Genomic DNA, 25,392 nt, shown 5'->3' with positions numbered 1-25,392 from the left:
GGACGCAATCCATAAGGGCGACGTGGATCACTGCAGCGCATCCACCTGACGCGGCTGGCTGGACCGTCCTGCTGTCCGCGCACACACACACGCACACGCACATGCAAAGCTAAGTTGCTGCTAATTTCGCACAAAAACACTGCGGGTCACTAACAGCAGCATCCTGCTGCGTCGTCCGCCGTTGGTTAGCATCAAACACACATCTGCAGCTCGGTGATTTTCGATGCACAATCCTACACCCAATCATCGCTGGAACTTGTGCTGTGCATTGGGCTTTTATTCTCATCCAATCACGTCAAGGTGCGATTATTTTACAGGTTTTCTATTGGTCCAGAGAGACGTCATTAACTATCTAGCTTCCGCCCACCTCTCAGCGTCAAATGCAGCGTACCAAGTCCTTTCGATACGACATGTCAAAGGAGGATTTGCTTCTTTTTCTAAAAGGAAACAATAAGATGTGTGTGAGGTGTATGTACGATTATTTTAAGTTTTAACTTGAAATTTGTAAATGAAAAACGTTTATATGACAGATAAACGCTGGAGATTCAGTAACTCTTTGCTTGTTTATTATTTTAACTGAGTGAATGTGACCAGTGGACCAGGCCAGAGGAATTTAAAGCAATAAAACTAAATCTTGTCTTTATAAGTCCATGTGGTGAAACATTATGTTAAACACTTATTATTTAGTTTTGGTTTTTAAAAAAAAAATTTTTGTGTAGAAGTTGTTGCATATTAGGACAATAGTTTAGCCCTTCAGATACACTGGATGACATCTGATTCAAAATTCCAACATAGAAAGTAATAATTATGAGATCAAACCTCAAAATTAAAGAATAAACTGAAAAGTTATAAGTTGGCCTATAATGCCATATACATATACACATACATGTGTGCTTTTTTTTTTTAATAACCTGGAGGATTTCTGTCAAACTCAAGCTCTTCTCTGTGCTGATTTAAATAAGTTCCCACATAGCTGCAGACTTGTTTCACTTTGGATACTTCAAAATGATAATCTTTTTAAAATACATTTTTCTTTTTAAATTCTTCTATCTTTGTTAATTAGGCCACAAATATACACTTAAATGATGTTTTGAAATGACAAGGGAGTAAAAAAGTGGATTGAAGAATGATTTTAGAAAAACAGGGAGAAAAGGGAGGGAAAACCCTTTAATAAGCAGTTAGACTGAAGTGCTCTTTAGAAATGTGTGGATCTAATTTTCCTCCAGCTTTTCAGGCTTTTGAATTTTTGCTGAGTTTAAGAAATTAAGATCTCGTTGAGATGTTCTCCCATCCTAACTTGTCACTAACCTTTTTCTAAGCCATGTTTGTTTGTGTTTTGTTTTGACACCATGATCACGAGACACACCTGATGAGATGATGAATGTCAGGTGTACTAAATAAAAGTGCTGTGTTCCCACAAACACGTTTGGTTCACAGAAAGAAAGAGTATGTGTGTGCTGTGCTTATGTTCACGTTGAATGCTGTGTGGATGAATTCTAAATTAGTCAAATTCTGTTCTTTCTAAAATGTAAACAAAGCAGTTCATCTGCAGCTTCGTCATTATCAACATTGAGGAAAAACACACAAACATCAGGCAAATTATAGTCTGATGAAGCAGCTGAGAGACTTTCTGGATAACTTTACTGATATGCAGTGAAGTTAAATATCCAGTATATATGACCTCACTGCATGGCACATTCGTGCTTTTTACTTTGAGATCTATACATAATTCGAACGGTTGAATTTCACCTTTTATCTTGGATCTTGAAGCTGAACTTGTACTTTGTACTGTGAAAAACCTTGACAAAAACCTCATACATTTAAGCCAGTGAAACAAGTATCTTTCTTATGTACAACAAGCTCGCTTTATTCTGGAGAAAGAAGAAGAAAAAGAAGAAGAAGAAAACAAGTTGATCTCAAGCCTCAACTTTGGAATTTTGCTTGTTTATTTTTGACATCTCATAGCAGGCCAGGAAAACTTACCCATCCATTAAAATGTGCCCCTTTTCTTTTACACAAAAACAAAGTTAAAAAGAACAGTTTTCACCTTAATAATGAAACTTTCCTCAGTGTCTCACAACAACCACAAGTCCAATTACTGCACAGTGATGTTTCACTTCCATCCCACAACCTAATAAAAAGATAAAACAAAACAAAGGCGGACGCCTTGAGAACTGCTGTGTGTGATAAATGCATTTTTTTTCATCTTTCACAGAATTAAACATGGATCTTTAAGACGAAAATAATGAAAGAATCGATGGAGTTGTGCCCCTGTGCAGACCAACGACAACATCACCTGTGCACACAAGTGTGAAGACGATGCACAGCCTGGCTTCTGCATGGCAGCGTGCACAGTACACAAACACGCACTGGCCAGCATTTCAGCAACTACACATCCCAGCAGAGAAAACCAAGAATACAGTCAAATAAATCAGATAGTCACTAAAGGCAGAGAAATGAAATGGAGACACTGGCACTTGCTTGCATTTGTGGCTACCTGCTGATATTAAACACTTCCTGGAACAGGATTTAAACAAGAAAAACAAAACTCCACACTTCCAATTGGCTCAGATGAAGCTGCTGCAGAAAAACCTGTAAATGAGATTTATGTTGTCATGCCCCCAACCTGGACCCCCCATCACCAGAACAGCATATCTTGTCTGTGTGAACATACACTAAAAATTATGTACATACTGTGGGGTTTGTGTTGCCTCAGCCCCCTCAAACTGCGCAGCAGTGGACCAATCGCTTGTGTCTGAATGTGTGTGTGTGTTTGTAAGAGGGACAGTGTGGGACAGATTAGAGTGAGGTGAGCAGGTGTGGTCCAGGGCATGGAAAAGAGAATTCAATTCAGCCATGAGACATATTTACATCACTGCTCACCACAAAGGAAGAACACTAAGGAGGAGGAGGAGGAGGAGGAGGAGGAGGAGGTGTGCTGAAGAAGAAGAAGAAGAAGAAAGAGTGAAAATCACAGGGACTGAGATGGGCATCCCCCTTGTGGAGACATTGTGTCACTGCTATTTCCGTCTGACTTTTTTTTTTTTTTTTTTTTTTTTTTTGTTCTCCAGTGTATTTGTAATATTTGTGAACAGATGTTTCATCCCACCTCTTTGGTAATTTGTTTCTTAAAATAGTGAAAATTAGACGGATTTATGCAAATAAACAGACAAACTATATATCCAAATAAACTGAAAACTATTTCTGCAAATAAATTAACAAACTATTTATGCAAATAAACTAACAAACTATATTTTCTGCTGCTATTGTGAGTTTCTTTTCCCCCTCTTTCATTATATAAACAAAGCACCATTCATGTGTTGTATAGCATTCAGCATGAATATCCGTCTACTTTCCACCTGGAGGGCTGCTATTAGACCCACACCAGCAGCCCTCTCATCCTGCTTCAGTTCAGAGCATCACATATATCAGAAAAAAATGAAATGGTTAGGATTTTGACATTTTTTGAGGAGGTTAAAAAGTATAAATGCAGAAAAAATATCTCTGAGTATGATATCACCTTTCTTAAAGCTGAACTAATCTATTATTATTTTGATCATTAATAAAAAATTTAATAAGGGAGGCATATTTAAAAACAGTTTTAGCTGCGTCAGCTTTATGCTAACTAACATAAACAGGTTTTTTATCAGCTTGAAATAATAGAAAAAAACTAATTGCTGTGTTTTTGTCACCCTAGAAAACAACATATACAGGGGATGTAGGCAGTGTTCCCCTGGAGGCAAGCCGTAAAGCATCCCCATGTTTCTACATCAGCCTATAGACAAACCAAACTCTGCTTCTAGAGAGGGTCTTTCATATTTTTCATGTTTGTAGGGGCCACTGTAGTGTGTTGTACTAGTTTGGAAAAGAAGTGTGAGCCACTTTGGAAACTGAGTTATCTGCAATCTAAAGCTTCACCACTAGGTGTCTCTAAATCCTGCAGAATGTAGCTAATGCTGCTTTAAACAGTCTGATGCTGTTTCAATTTGTTTGTCTTCTTTAGCAAACATTTTTTATTTCAATCATTAAACTTTGTTTGTCATGCAGCCTTGTTGCAGCCAACAATTTAAAGTTTATTGTTTTACAATGAAAACAACTTGTCTTAATGTGGTTCAGACTTGTGAAGTGGATACACATGATTCAGTTGCAAGAGATCTTCATTTTTTCAGGATAATTATTGTGGTGTGGGAGTTATTACACCAGAATACATGAATATGAAACAGGAGAAAACAAAGTATCTTTGGCAGCTAAAGGTGAACAACCACCAAATAAAAATAACATTAAACACTGACTCATACTGAAATAATTCTTAGAACAAAGCAAAACTACATCTAAGATTAAAATGAGTAAATGAAAGATGAGAAATGAAACACACAGTCACTGAAGACAACACATCAGTAAAATACAAAAAAACAAAACAAAAGATGAAAATATACTGATTTCATCTGTGAGTTAAACCAAAATAGATATTTGTATCAGAGTAATACAGCATTATGCTAATGTATTCTGTACTGATAAGAGCAATGACATGTTTTGATGTAAGGCTGGGTGAGTAAAATGAAGTAAAATGAATGTAAAAGTTAAAACAATTGTTAAAACTTTGGTTTAATTTTAGCTTTCAGACATTACCTTGTTTATAAAGACTGATAAGAAACCTGGTTTGCAGTATAGATATGAATTCTCAGTTTCTGATTCGCTTGCTTTAGATTTGTAGCAGCTACTCTCGGGGAGGACTTTTATTGTGTTTAGCATTTTACTCTTTACTGTTTTTGAAAATGACTTGTAAAACATTGATCATGAAATGGAAAATATAAAGAAAAAAACTTAGGGAAGGATATCAGTGGCACTGTTTTGCTGCTAAGGAATCAATTTTGTTTAATGATGCAACATGTTTGTTCTCATGGGAGCAGTGTCTTCCTGGAGGAAAAGCCTTTCATTCATATGCATATCCATATATATCATTTGGCTTTTACATTCATCAGATCCCAAATCAGGGAAAATGAATGATAGAAACCTGGTAGATTGCACCAAACTAGAGGAAGCCATCATTTAGGAGCATTAGGAGTTAGATTTTCTTAGGGTAACAAGTGAGAATATTTCTTTAAAAAAAAAAAAAAAAAAGCAAAGAGAAAATCAATTAGTGCAGCTTTAAAATGTGATTATGCATGATTTTAGACAGAAAGTTTTTTTTTTTTCCATATAGCAAATAGCTGGTCAGTGTGGGCAGTTGCAGCAAACACCTCTCCCTCCACAGGCACTGTTCAGTCCGCAGTGACAACTTTAATGTTGGCCTTTTGCACATGTACAAGTAGAAGTCTCCAGAAGTAGAACTATACAGCAAAGTGCATGGAAGGAACAGTACAAAAATACCTTTGAATTTATCTCTGCAGCAACACGTTTTGATTTTTTTTTTTTTCTATTTTCAGATTTCTGATTGAAAAGGTGAAAAGTCCAGTGAGACTATTATCAGTAAATAAATAAAATACAATGTCGTACTTTTATCTATGCAAGATACATAACTCTTAGAAAGGTGAAGACATCGTTCCAGTATATATTGTTTGATCCCCAGCCCTCCCCCTCCCCTCCCCTGCCCTCCCGAGCCACATCAATCCTCTGTTAGAGCAGAAGGTGACCACACTTAAACAAATATTCAAAATATACAGAAAATATGGAAATATATTATATATAGATACGTTTAGAGTAAGGAAGTAATGTTCAGGGCAGTTTGACGGTGTTCTTTGTGTCCACATCTTCCTCTGCGCTTGTTCGAGTGGTGATTCATTTACCAGTATGAGCTGTTAACGTTGCTCCTCATCCTCTTCTTAATATGTGACTTCTGAGAACGCAGCAGTGCTCTGTCGGAAACTATGCAAATAAAAATAAATACTATGAGTCCATCGCAGTTTCATCAGCATATTTCCATTTCTTATAGAATCTTTTGTTGTTTTCTAAAATCCGAAAATAGTTCTTCAATGCCTCTTTGTGTGTGTGTGTGTGTGTGTGTGTGTGTGTGTTTTTGTTTCGTTTTGTTTAGTTTTTGCGTTTTTATCCCCAAAATACTTTTTTCTAGAAAAAGTCGTTCTCATCAGATGTTGAGAAAAATATAGACTTCTGATTAACTCTGCTCTCTCCAGATATGAGACTACAGTCTCTTCCAGTGGAGTGCATGACCGCCTCTTGGCATCGGCATCCTTTGGAGTTGGTGGCCACCCAATCCCAGCTGTAAGCACGCTGCATTGACTCAGGACCGCCGCTCTCATGTCAGTCAGGCCTGTCAACACTAGAGGGCAGGACACACACCTCCAAGCATCCTCACAGAAGGGGTTGAGGGAGGGAGAGAAGGAGAGAGAGGGAGGCGTTGAAGAAAACCTCAGCCTTGCCTCTTCGGTTGTTTCATGCCATTCAAGACTCACGCAAATTCCACAGTGAAAATTCACTCTTCTGCCTCTGAAGCTGGACTTTAAACCTCCTGTGTGTTTAGAAGCCCTCTATATGACAGTAGGCCTCCAGACTTGAGAAGAGGATGTAAAGGAACCAGAGACTGAAAAAGAAGGCTGATGTGGCCAGTCTGTGTCCCCTGGGCCCGCCCAGTTCTCCTCCGATGTGGGCCCGGCGCCGGTAAAGCAGCACCGACACGGCCAGGAAGGCGAAGATGGTGAAGAGAGTGACAGAGAAAGCCAGCGATCCAGCCTCCACCACGAATGGCTTCCCTTTCATGTGCCAGTAAATGGCTGCCACCGACCAGGCCATACCGATTCCCAGGAAGACGTTGACGGCGTTGCTGCCGGTCACATTCCCAATGGAGGCATCTGCGTAGGTGTCCTGGACAGCTGCCACCTTACTGGCAAAGGTGTCTGTGGAGAGATGAGACATTTTCCATCTGCATTAGTATCTTTAACAAGCTTTACTAAAGTTTATTTTCTTCTTTTGCAAAATATAGTCTCACCAAACTGATGATCATAACGATTGCATGTCCATTTGACAAAGAATAATGCCAGGCATTGTACTTTTGAAGAACTGTAGAAAAGATTAAAAGTACTTGGCTCTGTTTGAACAAAAGGATTAGATTTAGGTAATTAAATTGCTTTGATAGGGTTAATATATAAAAAAAAAAAAACTGTGGTGATGTTAGATCTAAAAGCTAATCTAATATGAAAAAACATCTGTTTGAGGTTCGTAATTACTGCTCCATGACAACAACAGGCAGCAGAAAACGTTCCATACATGTACACACGGCAATTCCCTTTGCAGTGTTTCAGGTGATCAAAAATCAAGTTTCTTGCAAAAAGATGCAGAAAACATTTATAATTTTTCATTTCACAAAGAGTAAACCTCAGCGTGACAGCCGTCGGGCTAGCTGCCTTATTCGTGCCACATGTGTGACCTTTAATAACTGAAAATGCTGACACAGTCCGAGCCTTCAGTGACATTTTATTCCTGTCGGGTGAAAATGTCAGTTTGAAAGAAATAAGAATATCAACCATCTTGATGACGAAGCATGTTTGCTGTTTACGCTTGTGAAGTCTTTTCACAAACATCATTCAAACGATATAATTCATCAGCTGACAAAAAGTTGACAAAGAAGAGGACAGGTTCATCAGAAAACATCCATTAAAATGTTGAAAATGACATGTCCTTATCAGATAGTGTCCTCTCTGCTATTCTGGGACTCACCTGGGACTGACGTGCCAAGAGCGACGAAAACCACAGCAGTGACAGAGTCCTTGAGGCCAATGGTGCAGCCAAAGTGAGAGGCCAGGTCGCCAATGACAGCCGTGAGCAGGCCGATGATGATGATGGAGACGGTGAAACAGGCCCAACCGTTCAGGTAGTCGGTGGGAGGAACGCAAGCAAACAGGACCTTCCAGAAGACAGTGAGGAAGTGCATGACGTAGTCAAAACAAGATGGTAGCCGTTCTTCCCCCGTGTCATCCTCGTCCTCATCTACTGGGCAGAAGGGTAGACGAGATGGAGTTAGGGACAAGTAGAACATAATAAGATGTTGGCAAAGAGAGGATAGAGAGATAAGACAACAGTTAGAAAAAGACTAAGAGAGAGTAGCGAAGAAAGATATTTAAACAGATGGGGATGAGGGATAAAAAGAAAGTGGGACAAAGAAGCAGAACTTTGAGAGAAAGCAGAGAAAATAAAGAGCCATAAAAGAGACGGAAAAGAGTCGCAACATAAACACATCCACAAATGAGAGTGGTAAGAAAGTGAACACTCACTTAAAATGACACGCTCACTTATTACTCAGGCTGAGATATCTTTTCGCTCCAGCCTGAAGTCATTGTTACGCACACGCAACTGGAAGTGTGCAATAAATATTTGTCAGAGTCAAAGGCCACAAAAATTTAAGCGATGTGACAAACTTTTTAGAAAGATGGATAAAAACTTTCTTTAGTTTATACTTCAATGTTCTCCAGATTTAATTAGTTTACAGCCTGAATACTATAATATATTAACTGTATTAATAAATATCTTTAAAGGTTAGGCTAGCAAAGGTTAAAGGCCTTTGGCTCGGTTTACAAGTTGCTAACTATCACACTTTACACAAAATCTAAGATTCAATCTGGTCTGAATACTAAATGATCTGAATGAATACTAAAAACTAATTCAGGTTGAAAGTGAACATTTTAAGAAACAAACAAGCTGAAATTAAAGCTTGCCCATTAGCAAACAAAGCTTGTGCTGGTTTTGCTAGCTTAGCGATGCAACAAACCACATAGTTAGCTTTCAATGTAAAAATGACTACAGAGGGAGTTGGAGGTCATTTCAGAGAACAAGAAGTAGAGGATTTTGGAAATCAGAATAAAGAAAATAAGCTCATGTCGGCCCAAAGTGATGCAGAAACTGTTCTGTTGTGCAGGACTAACAAGTGACCGATCCCTTTAATGACCTAGACGGTCCGAGGTTCAGTCATCACACTGTCCTTTCCTGCCCCAAAGCGTGCAGGAAACTCAGCGGGCAGACATAGTAGCTGTCATGATTCAAAGTGTCAGGCCAAGCGAGCTGCATGCATTTTTCAGCCAAGGATGGATTATGAAAAAATAAAGAGCTTTGCTAGATTGAATATTTCAGCACTGAAGTGACAAACGGAGGCCTTCACGGTGCACTCCACACAGTGGCTGTGACTGCGGGTGCGCCACTGGAGATCTGAAGCCGCTGCTGCTTGATGTGATGAATGAGGTGTCTGGTGCATACACGAGATTATTCCAGAAGTTTTAGTGCTTTGCTGTCTGAGAGAAATGCACTTATATGAACTGTGAAGGCAGATACTGACAAAGGCTTCTGTCAGACTCAAGTCAGTGGTGACCACAGGTTGCAGCAGAAGATATTTTCTGGATTTAAACGCAATGATCCCGTTCAAATGCGACTTGTCAATTCATTTGTCATGCCACATGTAGGACACACATCAACATGCAGAGCCAAGTTAGTGAAGACTAAAATATGAAAACATTACCTGCACTGACTGTAATGGCCTCCATGAATTGTTCTCTCCAGGAGTTTGTTCCCACTACCAGAGCCAGGTTGGTCTTCTTGATCAGCTTGTCGACCGTGCTCTGCATGAATGCCACCCATATAAGAGTTAAATCCATTACATTCATTCATTATTTACTTACAGGTTCCCATGGAGAAATACAAGAGCTTCACCACATGATGGCAGTGCTGTCCAGTTCCATGCAACAGAAACACCTGAGTGATACATGATGAACTTCCCACCAGAAACAAACATGGTAGGTTTCTCATCTGCACAAAGAGGGCGAGTGATGCATATAATCTTATCTCACCCAGAAATAAAACTATGTTAGCTGGGAGGCCAGGGAGGTGCAACATTGCCCTATAGTGATATGCAGGAGTTTTGTGCAGGATGGCAGCTGGAACCGTGTGTCTGCACACCAAACACTTCATATAAACAATTAAAATATACTCTGTCTGAAACGTAATCTCTCTCTCTCACCTTAAACTCGTACGATTCTTCAATAATGACTTCCAGCTTGGAGTGCTCCCCCAACACCGGTTTTCCCATCTCTGCGATCCGCTTGGCTTCCTCCTCGTCTGATGTAAGTTTCCTGTCTGGGATGTCTGAGAGGAGGGAAGCAAAATAAAAAGAAACGCAGCGATCAAAAGACGTTGGCGCTCAGCTGACTGTCATGTTGAGCAGCACTTTAGAGCACATAAACAAAACATCAGGAGGTTGCATCACACGCACCGTTTCTTACTTTCAGGCCTCAGAAAGAGATTTATTTAATGTGACGTGTTCACAGGCATTAGTAGAAAACTGAGATTCATTAGTCATGCCGACTCTAAACGTTTTGTCTGCATCAAACATCTTAGTGGTGAGCCACCTTTGTCATGTAGAAGTTAGATCAACATGCATTTTTTTTTTTACTGAGTAACGGCAAATGATGGCTGCAAATGATTTCTAATTACTGTTGTCTGCTGTTAATTCTCAAGTGTACACTTCTTTAAGGAAAGCCTTTGAAATCCCGCTTGTTGTCTCATTAATCTTAATGGTATGCAAGCCAAGACATTCACCTTTAGAGGCTCCTAACATCCAAACAAGGTAGCCTAAATTTCTCTATATAACTTTATTAACCAGCAGCAAGTGATTTAACTGTGCTGCCATCATTTTCTGCCAACATGACTGTGGAGTTATGTAGAAGTAAGTGTAACTACAAACTTCAAGTAAATATCTGTTTTGTAGTTGATTAGAGTGAGTGATGAAGGCTGGGATATGACAGGAAGCTCAGTAAGTAGATCTTGAATTGGGATTATTTCCTTTCAAGGTCAAGAATAAACTGCAGATTTAAAATGAAAATGAAGTTTTCTTTACAACAAGCTACTTTAAAAGTCCCCCCACTGACTATCGAAGTACATTTCTTACATTGCCGGTGCATGTGGAAGCTTTAGTCGGTACATCCATCTGCCTATCAGATATGCCTTCAGTGGAAATAAGCTTCACAGAGCTCTGGAGTGCACCGCGCACTACAAAGAGCCCCATAACATCAATCCAGGGCTGTCGAAGTCTATCAAGGAGGAATGGTTGTGTATCCAAGGCCCCTCTCATCTCGCTTTTTGTGCAACACCCCCACCGAGCCACCTGGTGAGGAGGCCTTGTCATCTTTTTATATGAGCCCTGAGTCTCAGCCTGCTGCTCTTTCCTGACAACACGCTTATCATTAAATATTAACATTGCCATTAAAGATCACAGCCAAGTTCCCTTGATAGGAGGGTGTGTCTGCAAGCGTGCACACACGGAGGCATGCATAATATACCAGTTCATGAGCTACTGCACGTACACACACACACACACACATTTATACACGCTTTACAGCAAAATCAATTAGACACCCAAGACAGTGTGTACCACCAAGTCCTGACAGGATTTCTTTTGCTCCTGTTTAAAATTTGATTATCCAGCCATTCCCTTGCTATGTGCTGCACTACAACATGACACAGTTTCCTTGACAAGGAAGGGGACTATAATAACACAATCACACACAGGTAATTAAATTTCTCATTTCAGAACTGCCGGTTTTTTATCTTGACAGTTATCAAGTGTTTGCACATTGCTGTTGACTGGACAGCATAATTTATGGGTTTACGATTAATGAATCCTCATATCAGCGTGCAAATCCATCATTATCTGAGGGACTGAGCTGCAAAAGAGGATGCAATGTTTCCAACAAAGACGGCTGAAAGGAAAAACACTGTTTGCATGCAGTTTATCTGTGTTGAGAGGATGTTAATGCAGATGCAAAAAAAAAAAAAAAAAGGAGGAATGGACAACTTACCTTCAGCTAACAATAAGGCTGTAGAGGAGGGAAAAGAGGAAGAGGAGGAAGGGAATAAGGAAAGAATGGAAAGCAGGAAATGCCATGAGAAATGGAAGTGCAGCTAAATGCAGATAAGACAGAAAGCAGGTCTATAGATGGGAGGGAAACGAAGCAGCCAAAGAGAAGGACTGCAAATTGACCCTGAAGTCAGAATTTATTGCAAGTGACATTTGACTGGCTGAGGGATTGTAAATTACAGGGGTGCATTATGGGAAAATGTCTTCTAAAAAAGCAACAACTGTTCTAGTTCTAATATCCATTGAAGATAAATAATTGTAAAAGAAATAAGTGCACATAAAACCCCCATTTAAAAAACTCTGAATGAACTGTATGACTGTATTTCCCCCCAAAAAAACCCCAGTCAAATATTTTTATTTTCCATCAGAGTCTAACATCTGGGACACCAGTGTCATTATATTAGGGTTATAATGGGTTTGTACTTTGGTAAATAAAATCCTTTAAAAATTAAAATATGGTACAAAAACTTCAATCATTTGCAGAATAAGTTAACCAATAAATATCATCAACTTCCCTTAAAAAGTGCAATTATATATGGACATTCATTATTTATACTCAGCATAATAACTTCCTAAAACATGAATGAATAATTCAAGGCAAGAAAGAGAATTATAGCAATAGAGATTTTCTGAATGGAGTAAGTAGAGCAATAGTCAAAGTAGCTGAAGATCTTTGAAGTAGACAATTTGTTGTTGAATTATATGAGACTTAGAGTTTCTACTGTCTGTACGGCGCGAGAGAGGATGATAGGATTGTGTTTGGCAGCCTCTGTTAGAGGGATGCTGGCTGCAAATACAAAACATCAAAACCTGTGTTCAACCTGTCATCATAGGCTGCCAGCAAGCTCTAAAACCTTGTTAGCATGTGCGGAAGTTTTAGTGTGAAAACAAGGTCTAAATAATGCTTTTGAGGCTTCTCCATTCCTAATAAAACGTTGGAACCTTTGTGGATATGTGGGTACTTTGGCAATCCATCCATCCATCCATCCATCCATCCATTTATCCATCCATCTTCTATACTGCTCAGTCAAACTCAGGGTTGCAAGGAAGCCGAGGCCTATCCCAGCAGTTACCAGGGTACACCCAGACAGGTCACGTGTCCATTTCAGCTTTAAGCAACATATACACAGCATATCTACATCATTTGACTTTTGGCCAGTTATTGCAACAAGCTTAAATGTTTCCTGCATCATTGTAATGACACATATTAACAACATAATTCATTTAGAGTCATGTTTCTAACAAACTAGTAAAGACAATCTGTTCACATTAACTAGGCAAAAGCTGTTATTACAAAAAAAAAAAAAAGTGGCCAGAAGACCTATTTAGTGTGAAGTTTTGAGTTTGGTGACCAACTTCTAAAGATATATATATTTTTTGCCAGTCACTGTAATACACAAAATGAGGGGGAGGAAAAGATTGTTGCATGAAAGTCATGTGTGTCTTAGAACATGTGTCTAACAGAGCCAAAGACTGTATTTTGAACAGGCTTGCTTAAAGCTGGGGTAGGTAATGTTGGGGAGCTAGTAAGATGTGAAAGTGGCGCCCTGTCTTGGCTCCTCCCTCTCTGGTTTTGCTCCTTGCATGATCCAAGTCTTTTTCATTCGCAGCTTTTTCCACCGTTTTTCTCTTTCTCTGCTGTTTTGTGGGAGGAGACGAATAAACAGGGAAATTCTTGCATTTTTTCAGCCATGTTTGTCTTCCAAGTTTCTTCTTCACTACTTTGTATTTTCATCCTAACACGCTATTTATATGCAGGGTGTGGCTATCAGATATGCACTGCGGGAAGGGGAGGAGGGCAGCCGGGAGAAGAAGGTTACAAAATATAAGAGATGAAAGACTCCATGTCGGTCCGAATGTTTTGATTGGTCAGAGTTTTTACAGATTTACAGTAAACTGAGGGGTCTAACTGTACTTCTTATTATTCATGATTACAAAATGTATAGACTACTATCAGGATGAGGAACCACTTCACCCAGAGTAAAAAACAAACAGGGCTCTGAGGAAGATGTCTCTTCTTTAAGTTCTCAACCAATAAAATTCCATCTGACATTGGTTCTTGCTATGTCACTTTCTACTCCTTGCTTTAGTTAATTAATGTCCTCTTGTCTTTCTTTGCAGAATCAGCTGTGTTTTACATTAAAAACAGACAGTGTATTGATATCTAGTTGTGGTGCTATAAAGCAAAATGCAGTTTTAATGAGTTGTGCCAGGCTGGAGAGAGACAGAGAGAGAGAGAGAGAGAGAGAGAGAGAGAGAGAGAGAATAAGACCAAAAGCTGTGCAGTTCAGTTTCTCATTCACAGAATTCTGCAGGAAAATAATGGCTCCATGTGTAAAAAACAAAAAATCCTTTTACAAAAAAAAGTGTCAGAAGGAGAGTTTTGTGGCTGAAAACTTATGTAGCGCTGCTTTAAGGCTCTGTTGAACTTCACGGAGTTGCATTGCCTACTATTTTCAAACTCAAAGAGCAGAAAAATAACTTATTATACTATATTATATATATATATATATATATATATATATATATATATATATATATATATATATATATATATAGCCTTTAATTATGGAACTTCTAAATTCCCAATCTTTAAATGTAATCCAACAGCTAGTGCTTCAGTGGATTTGTCATGATACACAATTTCTCATTACCTGGATAAAGTGACTCAAATACAGTTTTATTCTTAACTTTGACGTAATTTTTTAGGGCTGTGCGAACACAGAAAACCTATCATCCATTCTGACTTTTAAATCTGGTCTCTGTAACTTTAGTATGTGGTCCTAGATTAGTTATATGTGAAATACATGACATACATAAAACACGGGGACATAAAACATGTGCTGAGCACTACCACAGCACTGCTAGCAAACAGACGCTACAAGCTAACTTTTGTTGCTAATCTCGATTGCTTTTCATGTGGATAATATATGCTGTTACATCAGTTACATTAATTAATTAATCAGATGACTCGTTTTACAAAGACTTTCTGTTGTTGAAACAAACTATTTGAACCAAATAACAATCTGCAGCACATGTGTGCTGTTTTAGTGGATACTTATGTTCACATAAAAGTCAGATGCAAGACACATGTAGTTATGACTGAATTATCAACTTTGTTATATCCTGAAATAAAACATAAACAGGCTGTTCATACAAGTTCAGCTAGAGAAGTTTAAGATATATATGACAGGATTAATTGAAGCATACATGTTCCTCACTTGTGAGCAGCTTTGGATATAAGCTACACTGCTAAATATAAAGAAACTGAATGTGGCATTGGGTTGTACAAATTCAACCACATTGCAGCAGTAGGTTGTACTTAACAGATGCACTTAAGTGGTATAGCAGCAGTTAGTTAACAGAGGAGTAATGCACTTCCTAAAACTTTCCTTGTCCGAGTTGATTATCTGTAAGAAAAAATGAACTGATGGTGACGTCTCTCTTACCGTTTAGATTGGGCTCTGCCTGATTGTTTATGTATCAAGTCACTTCAGTGACACGGCACAGCATGCACACATGCCCGTGGCAAATACCAGAACATTAAATGATAAAGAAAAAAAGATGTTTGAAAGTCACCGAGTGAGAAGGTTATTCCAGGACAGAGTGTGGAAACAGAAAGAAAGAAGAAAGCTTTCCCATGCCTTTCAGCCGCGGGGGATTCATACTGACAGCTCCTCCTTTTGACATCTTCATCATCACCTCTTCTTATTTTTATGAAACAAAGGCAACATTTTCACACTCCCAAAGGGATCAGAGGATTTGAAGGACAAAACAAAGATTTTTACATCCTCATTTTAGATCTCATCTGCTTAGACCTCTTTCACAAAAAAAAAAAAAACCAAAACAAAACATAATAGTAATTAACCTGTTTGTTTTCAAAGGCAGCTTATCACCTTCTTAAATCAAATACAGTCTACGGTTAATCATCGTTACTAGCTGAGTACATTAATTGCTGTGGGCGACTTGCTTCATTATCATTAGTACTAGCCGAGCTGTGCTGATCTGAAGCCAAGTGTGGTGTAAAAGCCAGCTGTGGTGAGGCTGAGTCTCTGTATTCCAGTCAGTAATAATGGTATGTCATTTAGTAAAGGCTGGCAAGGGAGCATCTATCACGCAAACCACACAAGCACAAGTAAAAAGCACATATATATATATATTATATACAACAAACCAACCAACAGACAGGGGCTGTTACTATCTGTTGTACCCAATATGTCACAACCAAAGCTCATGTCTACAAATAGCTTGTTTGGTTTGACCAGTGGTGCAAGACGTATTATGTAAAGGTAGTATTCATATTTTATTAATATTACAGGTTAAAACAAACAATTTAAAAGTTAGAGTCATTGCCTGAAATTGGCTAACAGTGACAAACAAAACAACTTGGAAAAAAAAAAAGTTGATTTATGTTGGTTTCAACTACAACACGACACTTGGCTCCACATTTGTACAAGACATACATTAGGAGACATGTCCGCCCTGTGCCGACTGCATGGTAACGGAGCGAACATAATGTGGTCTGATTAAAATTTAACTGTGTTTTATTCTACTGAGTGGAAGAAGTAAAGAAAGATGTCTTGCACAGTATAGGGGTTGCATCAGTTAGGTGGACTTGACAGTTGGGCACGTATGTGCTGGGATTTCCCACAGTGTCACACTGTCATGTCAGGGCAAGCATAAAGAATTAACAGTGTTCAGGCAAAACACACTTGTTTTTACCTTGTAGGTAAATGTTACTGTGCCTGCTGTGTAGGTGTCTTGAGTCCATTTATCAAGTTTAGTTTAAAAGATTCAGTTTTTATATGTGACTTCATTTAGTGTGCGGCAGCTTAGTAATGCCTCTAAAAATCCAAAATCAATTAAATCACTGTTGTTAGGCCTGGTCTGAAGATCATCTGTGCCAATTCAAGTAAAGATTGGAAAAGAATTTCTGGCAGTCGAAAGCTTTCAGCTCGTTGCCAGATAAGTAAATGATTCTTTGTCATTCGTTCTAAAAAATGTGCAAACTTAAGTTTGGCAAACAGAAAAAAAGGTAAAAAAGTCAACTTTGCAGGTATTGCATGAAGAAATTAATTTAATATAAAGACCTCAGGAAACCAGGGGACATAAGTAAGAACCTGCTATGAGAGTCATTTTTCCATTTCCTGTGGATGAATTATTTACCAATACTTTCAGCACAGACATGAGTCTGCAGTATACACACATATGAATACACATTAGAACATGCTGATAAGAGAACGCAACACAAAAATCAAAGACAGATTATCAGGCATGTTTTGGAGGCAGACTACCAGCTGCACACACAGCCAGTCCAGAGCGTTGCCATTCTGCCAGCAGTTCCACTGCGATAGGGAAGATTAACCAAAGGGATGTAATTGGCAGGGTGGAGGAGTGTGTGTATGTGGTACAGCGGGGTGTTATGTCTGTTTAACTGTCATCATCATTAATGTGTTCTGCGTTTTCGGCCTCATCAGATATGCGTCGCTACAAAAGAGTGAGTTTCACACATCTGGGCTTCAAGTCACAGCATCAGTACAACACTAACAGACACCTTCTCTCTGCACAGCTCATTAAGGCAGCAACATCATTCGGCCTATCAGGACTATTCTGGTTGTCAAGGCCTGAGGCGGATCTGGGTCTGTGCTGGGAGTGGCAAATGAGGCTAGGTGGCAGGAAGCATGGAGGCATCGATGAGGGATGCCTCGAAAAAGGGAGAAGGTGATGCAAGTGTGGAAGAAGAAATGCAGAGATGGCTGAATTGATTTATGGAACAATAGAAGAATAGAAACAAAAATGAAAGGATTTGGGGGAATAAGGAAAGTAGGAATGAAAGCAGAAAATTACAGGAGCAAGGAGAGAGTATGGAAGCAGTTTAGGAGAACTGGATGAAGTGGATGGATGAGAACTGGCCGTGTTTGTAAGGAAGTAAATATGACAGATTCAAGGATTGATGAGCGGGATTGTAGAGTGTGTGAAAGGATGAAAACATGGTGTACAGAAACATGGCAAATATCGTGGACGCAAAAGGGGGGAAATGGATCAACTAATGAATGGATTCATGTTGAGATCAGGGAGCGAAATGGTGGAAGAAAATAAGAGCAAGTGGATGTCATAGATGAAGCAAAAATGTGACAAACGGCAGGATGAGCACCAGGGATCGGGGAGCTGTAGACAAGAAGAAAGACGAAAAAAATAGACGTACTGTATGAAGATGTAGGGACTAGTGGAGCAATGAGAGAAGTGAAAGATGTGGAGGTAACAAAGAAGGAAAAGTGGAGTAAGGGAACTTAAACAGAGCTGTACCTGAGCATGACAAAGCAAGTTCCTCATAGTATTACACCTACAGCGATCCAACGGACTTGCAACGCAACTCTGTCATTCAAGAACAATTACGCATCAAACCACCAAACCTGATGGGAATGGGAAGGATGATTCAACCAGTTGCAATGAAAGAAAGAATATTAAAGAAAACAGGAGAACAGAGGAATGAATGACAGGCTGGATGGCAGATGGATGCTGGTGGGGATTGGGCAAATGCGCATATGGATTAAATCTACTTGCAAGCTTGGTGGTTTGGTGGACAGAACAGGTAGAGAATGAGAAGAACAGTGAGAAAGATGATTGAGCTAACGGGCAGGGAGATGGGAGAAAGACAGATGAAACAGAAAGCTGTAAGAATGGACCACAAAAAACAGGAATGATTGTAGATTATTAATGGAAACAAGACAACGGTTTTATGAAAAGATGAAACATAATTTTGAATGGAGAGAGCAGTGCCTGTTAGCAGTGGATCAACAGCCTGGAGGTGTGTGTGTGTGTGTGTTACACATGCCCATGTGTTTAATGCACACATAATAATGCTGGTTTGAACAGAGTGTACAGGGGCCCTTATCCAGTTTGGTTGAGGTAAAAGACAACATGTATACTACAGGCAGTAGAAAATTGTCTTTATTTCTTTACTAGAAAAGTAGTTCAGTTAAAAAAGGTGAACTGGGCACGTTTACATGACAGCTGGGGAGAAAAGGACCAAAATGCTCCACAGCACCTGTCCCAAGCTTTAACCAGCTAATTATGGGTAAGACCTAGAATAACTTACAGGCTTAGTATAATACAGCCTTGTCATTATTAATCTGTCTTTTTTTCTTCTTATTTTAATTTACTTTAGTAATAAGTTCATGTTGGCAGTAAAGTCACATTTCATGTTCCAGTAGAATCCAAACTCAAAGTGTTTTAATACTTTCTCTTGATAATATGAGGGATTTCTAGAGTAAACCACATCAGGGCTTTCACTACAATGTCAAAAGTGCTGGACTTCTTCATGACTGCGTGGTTTGCAGGGATTTAAATGTGAATTCATGCGTCACACGTCAGCTGTTTGCTTGTAGAAAACCCTGAAGGCTAATACATAAGGTCAAGACGGCAATGAGGAGATTTAATTGCAGGCGCAGTTGAGTGAAGCTAAGGTTGGATTGCAACCTGCCGTTTTAACTGAACTACTGTCTTTGTCCCACTCATGTAAAATATGCAAGAATTCCAGTTTAAATTGGTGTAAAAATGCAGAAGTTGGACTTTGAGTAGTTCTGGTTTGGTTTTTTCTGGTTACCTGTTTTATTTTGTAGTTTTCCTTGTTTAGTTCCCTTGTGTCTCGTTTCCTGTTTTGCTTTCCTGTTCTTTAGATTCACCTGGTTTCATTTAGTTCAGTCATTCCATCTGTTTCTTGTTCGGTGTGTGTGTGTTTCTATAAATACTACTTAGTTTCTGTTATTCATTGCTGGTTCATTGTGTTTGCTGCATGTGTTAGCGTCTCTGTAGTTGCCTGTTTAGTCTCAGTCCAGTTTTCTGTTTAGTTTAAAGATTGAAACCAGATCCCTCAACTTGTCTGCCTCCTGCCATTCTGTCTCTGCATTTGGGTCCACACCTCCACCCATTCCATGACATGAATTGTATTACTAAAACTTGCTTGTGGACGCCAGAGCTTCAGTTTCATATTTTTTAGTCAGATTAAGCTGTTTGCATAAATCTAGTCTGAGTCTGATAAAAAAAAAAAACACACTCCAGTCTGAAGTAACCCCCACAGAGGCTTGGAGGAGCCTTAATTTTCATGTGTGCAGTGTAATTTGGTAAGTCTCATGCAGCAGATAGAACCAGAAACATCTTATATGGGGGTAGAAAAAGGCAAAAGCGGCGGATGTGGCTGCAGGTTGCTGGATCAGACAACAAACAGAATACTGCTGAAAGAAACAGAACGCCCCACCTGCATCATTTGGAAAATTTTATATATTCAAACACTGAACACACAACAATAACAAATGAATGTTATTCTTTTCAGTTAATCAGAAATGTCTGATATACTGTTATTATTGGCTGATATCAGCTAATCTTTATTGGTTTCTACTTTTATAGTGACGCAACTTTACACAAATTACACATATTATATATATTATGTATAGTTTTCCAGATATTTTTGTTTGATTGGCACAACTCGCTCAAAAAATATTGCTATTTTTTGATAATGGCATTGGAAATGAAGAACCTGGACAAAATTTGTATTGAAGATATTGGTTAAAAATACACTATCAAACATCCCTACTGTAAGTGGACTGTTTTTAGAGCTCCTCTTAGTGTCCCAGGCTGGGTGTTTCCGGAGAAGTCCGGCTCACTTTAACAAGGGAATTTAAAGTAATTCACAGAAAGTGGTCACTAAATGGTGCAACATTTCCCTTAGCATGATGAAGATTCACTGCGAACAAAACAAGGAATCACAACTAGATATAAAAGCAACCAATTGCAGCAGGGCTGCAGTTAATACAAGCCTGAAACAAGTTTCAGCTTAAATTATGCAAACCACTCACTGAAACAAGTTCACTCTGTGCATACCTACAAGGATCCCAGAAATACACATGCCAATACACACACACACACACACACACACACACAAACACAGAAGTATACAAACAGGCAGGGAAAATATGAGTGGAAGGTGGAGGACCTGAAAGGACAAGGTGGGTGTATAGATTCATGGCAACATGAAAGCGCAGATAGGGAGCTACAACTGGATAAAACTTATGAATTTTACATAAATGTGAGGTGCAACAAACACAACAACATGGCCAAGATGCTTTAATATGGTAAGAAAAATTCATTAAACACCCAGAGGGTCCAGCGATTAGGTTTTTATTATCTGAGAAGCACCTTGCAGGACACAGCTGGAGAAGAATATCTGAACATTGCAGAGGGGAGCAGGATGCATATAGGAATCAACATGAATGGATGCATGGGGTGGAATGCACAGAGCAGAAGACAGTTATCCTCTTTTCTATGGGTGAGTTATCAGTTTTCATGGGAAACACACGTGTTTCAGTGAGGGTTTTCACACTCATAATGTTAATCTGCATATGTGTTTCTATAATGGGGGAACACATAACCCATGTTGTTCTGACTTAACAGATTTGACTTCAGTCTGTATTATGAAGCGAGCGAGCGGTCAAGAATTATTATACACATGTAGAAATGTACACATATGTTAATTTAAAGTAACTTGTCAATAAATTGTAATGTGTATATGACTCACATACAAGATAAATACATATTTTAAAAAATAAAAAACAAAGAGTAAAATCAAGTTTAAAAGCTCATGTAGATACAAATGAAAAATAGAAATGTGGATCAAGAAATATAAAATATATTGAACACATGTCAAGTTTAAAAAAATAGACAAAATTTATGTATTTATAAAAAAATACAATTTTTTAAAATAATTCTATATTTTATATTGATAAAATGAAATGATATATATATTCTATGTTTTATATATACATTAGGGATGGGAGAATCAAATCGAAAAATCAAATATTGGGATTTTTTTGCTTCACAATTTTAAAATCTATTTTTTTTATGTTAAAAAATTTTTTTTTTTCAAATAAATGAAAACAATCCAATGTAAATTTTTTTGTCATTTTTATTGTTTTTATTGATCTTTTTACTTGTCTTCTTGGGGATTATAGCAGCAGAATGATGGTCTGGCTACAAGTGAAATTGAAATTAAGAAAAATGACGAGCAAAAAAAGTTTTGTACATTTTTTTTGTTTTTTTTTTTAATCCACAAAAATCAGCAATAACAAAGAATTGTGAGAATCGCAATTTAAATAGATTCGGCAGCCAAAAAATCGGAATCAAATCGGAAAAAAAGCATGGTGTGCGGTTAGCACTGCGGCCTCACAGCAAGAAGGCTGCTGGTTTGATCCACTGCAGGGTAGAGGTTCAAACACCGGCCTTTCTGTGTCAAGTTTGCATGGAGTTGCATGTTCTTCCCGTGTATGCGTGGCTTCTTTCTGAATACTACGGCTTCCTCCCACCCACAAGACATGTGTGTTAGGTTAACTGCTATGATTAATGGATCACTTCTCACATGTAAGTTGCTTTGGATAATCACTGTAGAATAAATGTTTAACTGGTGCAAAAGGCTGTTGAAACTAATCCCCCTCCCCCCAGTAATTTCAGATTGTTCATATCAAGTTTAAAAAACTTGCAACAAACAAAACAACATGTCCAAGATGCTTAAATATGGTAAGAAATATTCATTAAACAGCCAGAGGGTCCAGCGATTAGGTTTTTATAATCTGAGAAGCAAGTTTAAAAACCTTGATAGGAACAAGTTTTGTTCATATTGCTTTTTAAAGAGATAGTTAATTACATATAAACATCCTAATAATTACATCTAACCCTTGCACATCTTTGCAAAAAAAAAAAAAAAAACATGTGGAAAATAGGGAGTTTATTGTTTATAGATTATTATGTAATTATTCTACTTATTTGGTACACTGGAGATCAGATTGTGCCAAAGTTAAAATGTAAATCGGCACATCTGGATAAAGGGCAGTGGGATGAAACAGTCCACCACTGGTCTATTTTATGGGCCTGAATACAAGAGAAAACTCGCCGCTTATGGCTTTAACCAGACTATCAGAGCACTGCCTGTGGTTCAGAGGGATGTATTGAATAATAACTCTGTGAGCAGCCACCATCACTAGTCTGCACAGCTATTCAACACGCAGGATGTCTTCCCGTGAGAGACACGACACGACAAAGACAGATGCTCCATCCGCCTTTATCATCTCTCAATATGCAGGCGTTGTAACGCGTCCATCATGTTAGCATGCCGTATCTATGTCAGTGATGGTGTGGAATCAAAGTGCTGAGTAAACGCCACACTTCATCTTCTAAAGCAGCACAGCAACACTGCATGGACTGAGAATTCAACTCAATGCTGGATGATTTCACTGGAGCATCACGGTGGAGGTTCTTTCACAGCTTGAAAGTCATGTTTTCAGTCTTGCTGCGCTAATTACAGTCGCAACATGTAACACTTTGACATCAATAAGCCTTCACCACATTCATGTTGAGATATTACTGAGTTTGCAGTAAACAAATCCAACAATTGCCAAGAAAATGATGAAGACCCGCGGCAGCGTGGATCTTCATCATGTGACAGGGAGTTTAGTGTGTTGGTTTTGCTTTTAGGCAAAAAACAAGTTGGAAGCGTTGGCTTTCCTCCATCAATGAACCAAAGTTGATCCCTGTAAATATTTCTATTATTAGATTAGATTTAGATTTTAAAAGTGAAAAGATGATTTAGGTGACTAAAAGCAGTGATTCAGGTGTTTCATATCTGGTTTAATCTACATCTCACACAACGGCTTGTTGGGAAAGCTTTCAAATCCCGGACAGCCTGCCTTGGCACATACAAGAGACACTCCTAATCAGCCCATATGCTGCATCTCACTTGGGACAGTTTCTAATATTAACAAGAGTCTGGTTCCTCGCTCTCTCTCCGCAGTCTTTGATGGTTCTCTCTTCAGGGGCTTTTTGCTTTATTTATCTGGATTTAACCTGTTTTTTCTTCCCTGCCTCCTCCACATTTCTTCAGTTCCTTCTCTCCGTACCTCACTGTCTCTCACTTACCTATGCAGTCATTCCTTTAGACTCTGTTTTCTATACGTTGAGTGATGAAGGCTGAAAATGCACCCATTTTTATAACAAGTGAATATGATATATGTGGGTTAAAATGTTTATTTTCCCCTGAGTTTTATGATCAGTCACAAGATGTGATGTTTTAAAAATTGTCTGACTGAAGAAATAACACAAGCTGCAGTGGAAGATGTAAAAACAACATACAAATCTGTGTTAAAATGCAAAAACATCTTTCCAGAGTTTTGTGCTCTTACTGGGAATATAGAATGTAATATTCCTTAACATATAAAGCACATGGTAAATTCAATAAAAAAAAAAAACCCAAATGAATAAAGACTATGAAAATGTCAACGTCTCCTTGTTAGGAGCAAGTTGTAGACGCCTTAGGTTACGTTTAATTACGTTAAATGCCTTAGCAGTCAGAATTTCTAGTGCTGGTATATTTAGCGTAAACTACTGGCCAAATAAAATTACCTGTTTTTACAACAATCTCAGAATAGAAAAGCGGAACAACATATCATTTAAACTCATTATTTGCTTGTTGTTTTGTGAGGCCTGCAGCATCTGAAGGAAACGTCCAAAAAACTAGATGAATTGTGCTCAGTGAAGAGTTGACGCGGAGGCCCTCTGTGATGTTCCTCTTTATTACCTGAAGTTTGTTCAAGTTTTAACTTTGTTTTCTAAAAAGACCTGACAAACAACCACAACAGCCAGGAAGCTATGAAATGCTCTGGTGTTTTCCAGAACGATTGTTAACAATGTCGGGTGCATGCAGTTTATTCAGCTCAGACTCTGCAGATTTACGCTCTTTTTCCGTTTTGCTTTGCCGTCTTCCTGACCTGCAGTACTTCGGTCTGTATTTTTCTGAAGGAAATCATAAGGAAAACCTTGTTTCTTTTTTTTTTTTTTTTTTGTAATAATGAGAAATCAGGTACTGTTTTCTATTATTTTACTGGGAGATCATGCCCATATTGGACACTTGTACTCTCAGGAACGCGTTTTCTTATTTTTCACGTCACTCACACATTTGTCATTTTTGTTTGTCATTTAAATTTGTTAACATATTATCCTCTGACAGTAGATCTCTATTTCACCTGTTTTTAATTACACATGTATATGTTTTTCATGGCTGCCTCACATATTTTGCATTCGTGTGAAGTTTGCGTGCTACGCAACATGTGAGTAATCAGTAGGGACATAACCAGTGTGTGGACTGGATGTAAGATTAAAGGGTCCAGAGCTGTAAAAATGATGGAATGATTCAAAGACACAGCAGGATTGTTTTCAGTCTTCCCATCTCTGATGCTGCTGCTGTTTATTTTCAGCCGTGATCTAAAATGAACAAAATGCTAACGTTCCTTTATTATAAATGTTTATTATTTGTTTACATCCTGCAAGTTCTGTAACTCTGGTCAGACTTCTCTGACGTGCCTCCATTAAGAATCCTTTGATATGAAGCATAAAAATAATTACATGTATGATAGAAGCAGTTTCATAGACAACTGTGAGGTTAAAAAGCAGACAAATTTTGGCCTTTACTCTTAATAATTCACTCTTCTATG

General features: G+C 38.5%; 1 protein-coding gene across 1 annotated transcript in view; it reads right to left on the bottom strand.

Annotated features, from left to right (window-relative positions):
* Positions 1 to 1,879: 1,879 nt before the first annotated feature.
* The window catches only part of slc8a3 (solute carrier family 8 member 3), a 139,850-nt gene continuing 116,337 nt past the window's right edge, over positions 1,880 to 25,392 (bottom strand). Inside the window, exons 4-8 of the mRNA XM_079262699.1 lie at positions 11,799 to 11,816; positions 9,962 to 10,086; positions 9,464 to 9,563; positions 7,675 to 7,944; positions 1,880 to 6,854 (exon numbers count right to left, since the gene is read on the bottom strand). Of these exons, the coding sequence (XP_079118825.1) occupies positions 6,478 to 6,854; positions 7,675 to 7,944; positions 9,464 to 9,563; positions 9,962 to 10,086; positions 11,799 to 11,816 (890 nt within the window). The 3' untranslated portion in view covers positions 1,880 to 6,477. The remainder of the gene's footprint in view (positions 6,855 to 7,674; positions 7,945 to 9,463; positions 9,564 to 9,961; positions 10,087 to 11,798; positions 11,817 to 25,392) is intronic.

This window comes from Telmatherina bonti (assembly GCF_933228915.1).
Source record: "Telmatherina bonti genome assembly, chromosome: 22".
NCBI lineage: Eukaryota > Metazoa > Chordata > Actinopteri > Atheriniformes > Telmatherinidae > Telmatherina > Telmatherina bonti.
This window is presented reverse-complemented; position numbering and strand designations above follow the sequence as displayed.